This window comes from Arachis stenosperma, chromosome 1, assembly GCF_014773155.1.
Source record: "Arachis stenosperma cultivar V10309 chromosome 1, arast.V10309.gnm1.PFL2, whole genome shotgun sequence".
In the NCBI taxonomy this organism is placed as follows: domain Eukaryota; kingdom Viridiplantae; phylum Streptophyta; class Magnoliopsida; order Fabales; family Fabaceae; genus Arachis; species Arachis stenosperma.
In genome coordinates, this window is record NC_080377.1 from 12,381,640 (window position 1) to 12,387,797 (window position 6,158).

Below are 6,158 nucleotides of genomic sequence, written 5' to 3' on the forward strand. Positions count from 1 at the left end.
TCCAAAATGTTATGCGACACAAAAATCATCAAATAAGTTACTATATGTATTGTTTAACTCTTTTTCAATGTGTATTTTATATTTCAATATATATTTTATACGAGGAAGAGGAGGAGAACGAGGTGGAAGAAGAGACAGAGACCGAGGAGCAGGAGGAGTAAGAAGAGGAGAAGAATAAAGATAATGATTACATGAAGGCGCAAAAAGCTAGGCGATTCATGATTTATGTGCATTCAAAGATGATGATAGGTATGTCAAACATTAAGCAATTTTACAAATTAAACTGTCAAATGATTGTGAAATACAAAATTTCATGTTGGGATGGCTGATTTTTAAGCTGTTTGATGTATGTCTGAAGTCTAAACAGATCCTGGTTTTGCTAAAATGCTTCTGCACTACAAAACATGACAGTTTCAAGCACAATATCTCAAGCTTTGATTTGAAATTTTGCAATTTTTACAAAACTGTATCATTATTATTCAGGGAAAGGTTGTTACCTTCATTGGATTTTCTTCTTATAGAGTTTTATGAGATAGCGTTTATATAAACTACTCTAGGTGGTTTGTTACTGTCGTTAAATATTTATACAAGTTTATTCAGTGATGATAACTTATTGTTTTGGACAGTGCATGATAAATACATAATCATTGGATCTGCTGATATGAACGAGAGGTCAATAAATGGTGGTAGAGACACCGAAATTGCTAATGGAGCTTATCAAGAATTCAAGATATAAGCGGGGTTATGAACTTATGATAGTCTTTTCATTCGGTATTCTCTTTGCTGTTTTTGTTTTCGTCTCTGGATTTTCACAACAATCAAAGTATTTAAACTGCAGCAAAGTTATTCGTGTTTGTTTCTCTTTCTTTTAAGTTTTGTCTTACTAACATTTTGTACGAGTTTTTCTATCTTTAGCTTAATAACGTTTAATCTAAAATACATAATATATTTGCCTTTTTCGTTATTTAATTTTAAAAAACATTTATTTTATCATTAACTATGTTATTTCAAGCACTACAAACTACATTTTCATATGCTAAAAGAAAGAAAGAAATGGTTGATTTCAAAGAAAAAATGTTGACTAACAAGAACAATTGACTCTTAATGATTTTAACCGCAGGACAAAATTGAATTAGTTTTGAAACATTTTAAATTTCAGGTGATAAAATCCTAAAATAAAAAATATGAATAACATAACATTCAGATTTTATCCAAATATGATTATTTTTAGGTCAAAAACTCCTTTTTCTCATGTTTGCCGAACATTTTGTCCATAAAATGTATCTATAGCATTAATACCTGACAAAAGCGCTTTGTTGTTCTCAACTGTAATACCAGACATAAATTAAACTAAATCGTAGCAACTTAAACTGACATAATGACCAACTGCATCTCCACTTCAGCAAAACCCTCTTTGAAATCATGTAATCAAATTACAGAACACAGCCTTTTATACTAATGTAGAAGACCATTCATTGTTTCTGAAAGAAACCCCCAATTGTTTCACCCATACAAAACATATACATGTATAATATTATTCCACCAATCTTTCACACTTGCGTTGACATCCGTCCGAAATATCCACACAGCTAAACTGCCACAAGACAGACTACAAAATTGCATCCTTACTACTCTAACATCCTTACTATACACAGTAGAGAATCACCGAGCCAGTGACGAAGAAAAAAGAAAAGCAAACAACCAACCTAGAGAAGTTTGTTCTGAGCAACAGCCTGGCATAGTTCGTCCTCATAGAAGAGAACTCTATTAGAAGCCAAGGACTTGCATAGGGGCTTTGCTATAACTGAAGGCACCAAACAACGAGAAGGGAAAGCTGGTTCCTTTCCCTTCTCCCGGAAAAGAACAGCAGCAACCTGTCGCATCTCAGAAAGTCTAAGGCGAGATAGTGGTCGGGGCCCATGTCTTGGTGCTTTAGGTGTATGTGGGCTTGCAATCCTCACTCCCTTCCCATCAACCTTGCTGAAAATATCATGGAACTATGAACAAGACGGGCATAAAATATTTCAAGAAAATAGCATGTTGTTAAAAGTACATACCACAGAAAAGGCCAATGCTCAATAGGACGGGGAGTCATGGTACTTAACATCTCTTGCCGAGAGCGATCTGGTGTAGTATAATTGAAGTAAAACTGTCTTGCAATCACAACCTAATAACATTCAGAAGTTTCCCATTAAACAAAAAACTGAACCATGCAGGCTAGTCATAAGCAAACAGTAAAGTTATATACACAGCAGAGACAAAACTCACCGCTTTTCTAATTCTCCGAGAAACATGGAAGACAGCCCTCAGCTGGTCATGATGCAGGTTGCATAGTATTTTAACCTCAAATTTATAAAAGAGGGTCAACACCACAGATGAAATAGAAAGCTCAACAAAACAAGAGACCCAGACTTATGTATTTTAGAATGTGCATGCATGTGCATTTAGCTGTGCAGTTTTCTAAATCTTTACTAAATTCAACAAAGCCAATTAACTCCTGATAACATTTCACAAGCAGTTAACACCTCCAGACAAATACACACACGCAAAAATAAAAAATAAAAGAGAATTATAAACAAAGCATCAAGTTACATTAAATAGAAAATCCCAGCATCATCTATAGTCTTCAGCATCAATACAAATCACAAAATCAGCCAAAAAGAAGCAATCCACATCATCAATATCAAACGAGCTAGATATTAGTGTCTCATTACTTACAAATATAGACAAATCAGAAACTGAAACCCAACAGATACAAATACATATAAGACATTAGTGGTAGAAGTAATAAAACTAAAAACTACGCTAAATATTTGATGGAATATAACAAATTTTGATATTTTTACATTATGCTATACTCCTAAATCTCCAAAACCAACTAGACTCAATATAAATAAGAAATAAACATTAAGCCAAAAAGAAAAACGTGAGTAGAATTATACCAACAAATCCATGGGAAGACCCTCAAGGCGAGACTCTGATAAGCAATCCTCAATGCGAGGAGTCTTTGGTGTTCCCAGGAAACCACTCTGCTTAACCGAATTCACAGGGGACAGCATCTGGGGACTTTTATCAAACACCTTGCCCTCATTCCCCACATCACCTCCAATCTGCGCCTTCCTTGAACTCAACACCGCCACCCTCTTCTTCCCAAGATCAGTGCAGCCATTTGCAGCACTGGAGGCTGACGACGACGACACCAACGTTGAAGAGGACTTATTGATCCGAAGCTGAGCTAGAGTTCCTGGCTTCAGGTACTTGTTCCCCGAGCTCCTCAACTGCCTCTTCCCTTTATTAGCCTTCCAATTCCTCTCCTTCGGAGATGCCTTTCCCATAACTTCTTATTCTCCTGATATCTAAACCCCAAATCTACAATCTTGAATCCAACTACCTCGAATCAACCGTCGATTGATTCAATTCAACCTGCAAAAAAAGTCAACAAAGGAACAAACTTCAAGTTAGGTTATTAACCAGCTGAATCGAAACAAGTGAAAAAAAAAACGAGAAATTCGAAACCGGAATCAGAGATAATGAAAATGATAGAAACTTACATGAATATAAATAAGAGTACGAAGGATCGCACAGCCAAAAAGGGAAAAAATTATGCTTCCCGGAAATGAATTGAGAAATGTAGATTGAAAACCTAATTGAGGAACAGCAGCAGAAGCTATCGAAGCTAATCAAACGAAGCAGAATAGTTAGGAAGCTAAGGCTTTCGGAGTAGGCGGAATCGGAATTGGGAATTGACGGAGCAGAGAGAAAAGGTTAGAGAGAGAAAGAGAGAGAGAGGGAACGAAGTGAATTGGGGCCGCTAGGGTTTTAGTTTTGAATTTGCTTAATGTGCCCGCCAAATTTTCGTTGAACAGTTCCACGTTATGGAAAATGGAAAATTATTCTAAAAATGATTAATTTATGTAATATTTAAAGAGAAGAATTCAATTTTATTTAAATAGAAAAATAAATGTTTAGATTATTTTTTATTTATTTATTTTTTCCTAAACATGTTTTGTTTCTAATAGAATGTGAATATGATATTCAATTAGAAGAGAAAAACATGTTTACAGAAAAATAATAATTTAAAAATATGTTTATCTATTTACAAAAAGAATTTGGTGTGTTTTCTGAATATTGTATAATTTAATTCTTCTTAATACTTTCGGTACAAAAATTTCTCTTTTATAGTTAACTTCTCCTAAAATTTTATAGAATAATTTTCCCTCCACTTTATAATTAATGATTAATAATAAGATAAATTAAGTAATTTCTAGTGATTTTAGATTCGAGTTATAAAATCTTAGTTAGTTGAGTTAGGTAAGTTGGATACCTAATAATACTATAATAGTATAAGAATGATGCTGTTTTAATCAAAATAAAAAAAAAGTATTAGTTAAAAAGCTAGAAGAAAAAAATACTTAGATCATTCTAGACAATAATTTTCATTCCTTAAAGTAGTACGCATACTTAAATTTAAAAAATATTAAGACAATAATTTTATGTTTGGATATAAAATATAAAAATTGTTTTTCTAATAATAATTTTTAAATTTTCTTTTTTAAAAACCAATATATTGTTAACTTAAATTAAAACAACTTTTTGCCTATTTAAATTAAAATATTAAAAAAATATATCTAAACACCCTTGTAGTTATATAGAATGATTTTCATTAATAAAAAGAATATTATTCTCCTTAGAAAAACAATTCCAAACTGCCACTAAAATATTTTGGACGATATATTTGGGATTTTGAGGGGGAAAAAATGAGAAAGAAAAAGAGAAGTTAATTGAATGATTTTACCATTGATGATGTGAATGCTGAGTGCATGAAATTATGGAATCACCATTAACCAGCTTTATGGTTTCAGAAGCCACACGTGAGTCGCGCGCATTGGAAAATATAACTTAGAAAAATCATAAATTCATAATCCACTTAGATACCAGTAATAATTATTGAACACTGCTCAATGCACTCACGTTTACGCAATATTTCTGTCATTTTTTGTTATTAACAATTCGTCACAATTTATTTAATTTAATAGTTATTTTTATCTATATTTGAATTTAAAATTGCGTGTTTGATTTACATTTCTCTCTTCTTACTATATCCATTATATATATCAAATTTTGAAACTAAAAATTGACAAATAGCATTTTTTATTGTACCTAAATTAAAAATATTTCTCGTTTTTTTACTTCAATTTCAATATTCTGAAAAATATTTTTCACTTCTTTACTCCAATTACAATTCCCAATTGCAAATTGAGATTAGGTGCTTAACAAAAAATTTTTTCCAATTTTAACCCTCTTTCATCTTTAAAGTTTCTATGCGTTGTTCCGCTTAAACTTTCGTTTTCAACAACTTTCGCAACTTTCAGAGAATGCTGCCTCAAGAGTCACTTCATTGGGTCTTTTTTTTCGATTTCCATCGCAACGACGCCCTCTACCACCAACTGAGTCGCTCAATCATCTGCTCTATATCACTGTTGACGATTCAATTCACCACGTTACCACTGTATCAGCTACTTCAGTTTCATGTGAGCAACTGTGTAATCCTTTTTACTCTTACCTGGATCCTAATATGATTGGAGAGTGGGTTTGTTCATAACTCTATATCCATTATATATATCTAATTTTGAAGTCAAAAATTGACAAATGGCATTTTCTCATTGTACTTAAATTAAAAATATTTTTCGCCTTTTTATTCCAACTGCAAATATCCTGGGAAATGTTTCTCACTTCTTTACTCCAATTACAATCCCTAATTGCAAATTGAGATTAAGTGCTTAACAAAAATCTTCTTCCAATTTTAACCCTCTTTCACCTTTGAAGTTCCTATGCGCTGTTCCGCCTGAACCTTCGTTTCCAACAGCTTCCGCAACCTTCAGAGAATACTGCCTCAAGTGTCACTTCACTATGTCTTCTTTTTCGATTTCCATCGCAACGACGCCCTCTACCACCAACTGAGTCGCTCAATCATCTGCTCTCTATCACTGTTGACGATTCAATTCACCACGTTACCACTGTATCAGCTACTTCAATTTCATGTGAGCAACTGTGTAATCCTTTTTACTCATACCTTGATCCTAATATGATTGGAGAGTGGGTTTGTTCATAACTCTATATCCATTATATATATCTAATTTTGAAGCCAGAAATTGACT

The 6,158-nt window shown here is 32.9% G+C and overlaps 1 protein-coding gene across 1 annotated transcript; it reads right to left on the reverse strand.

Annotated features, from left to right (window-relative positions):
* Positions 1–1,398: 1,398 nt before the first annotated feature.
* LOC130937724 (F-box protein At4g35930) lies at positions 1,399–3,814 on the reverse strand. The gene is made up of 5 exons (XM_057867101.1): positions 3,552–3,814; positions 2,943–3,423; positions 2,269–2,343; positions 2,058–2,167; positions 1,399–1,980 (listed from the first exon to the last, which is right to left on the reverse strand). Exons 2-5 carry the CDS (start codon positions 3,333–3,335, stop codon positions 1,707–1,709), a joined length of 852 nt encoding a protein of 283 aa, XP_057723084.1. The 5' UTR covers positions 3,336–3,423; positions 3,552–3,814; the 3' UTR covers positions 1,399–1,706.
* Between the last annotated feature and the right edge of the window lie 2,344 nt (positions 3,815–6,158).

Excerpts from the sequence above, each read along its gene's own strand:
- LOC130937724 (XM_057867101.1), bottom strand. The coding sequence starts at position 3,335 with ATGGGAAAGGCATCTCCGAAGGAGAGGAATTGGAAGGCTAATAAAGGG. Across the intron at positions 2,344-2,942 it reads GTCTTCCCATGGATTTGTTG|GTTAAAATACTATGCAACCT; the intron begins GTATAATTCTAC and ends TATAAATTTGAG. Across the intron at positions 1,981-2,057 it reads GAGCATTGGCCTTTTCTGTG|CAAGGTTGATGGGAAGGGAG; the intron begins GTATGTACTTTT and ends TGATATTTTCAG.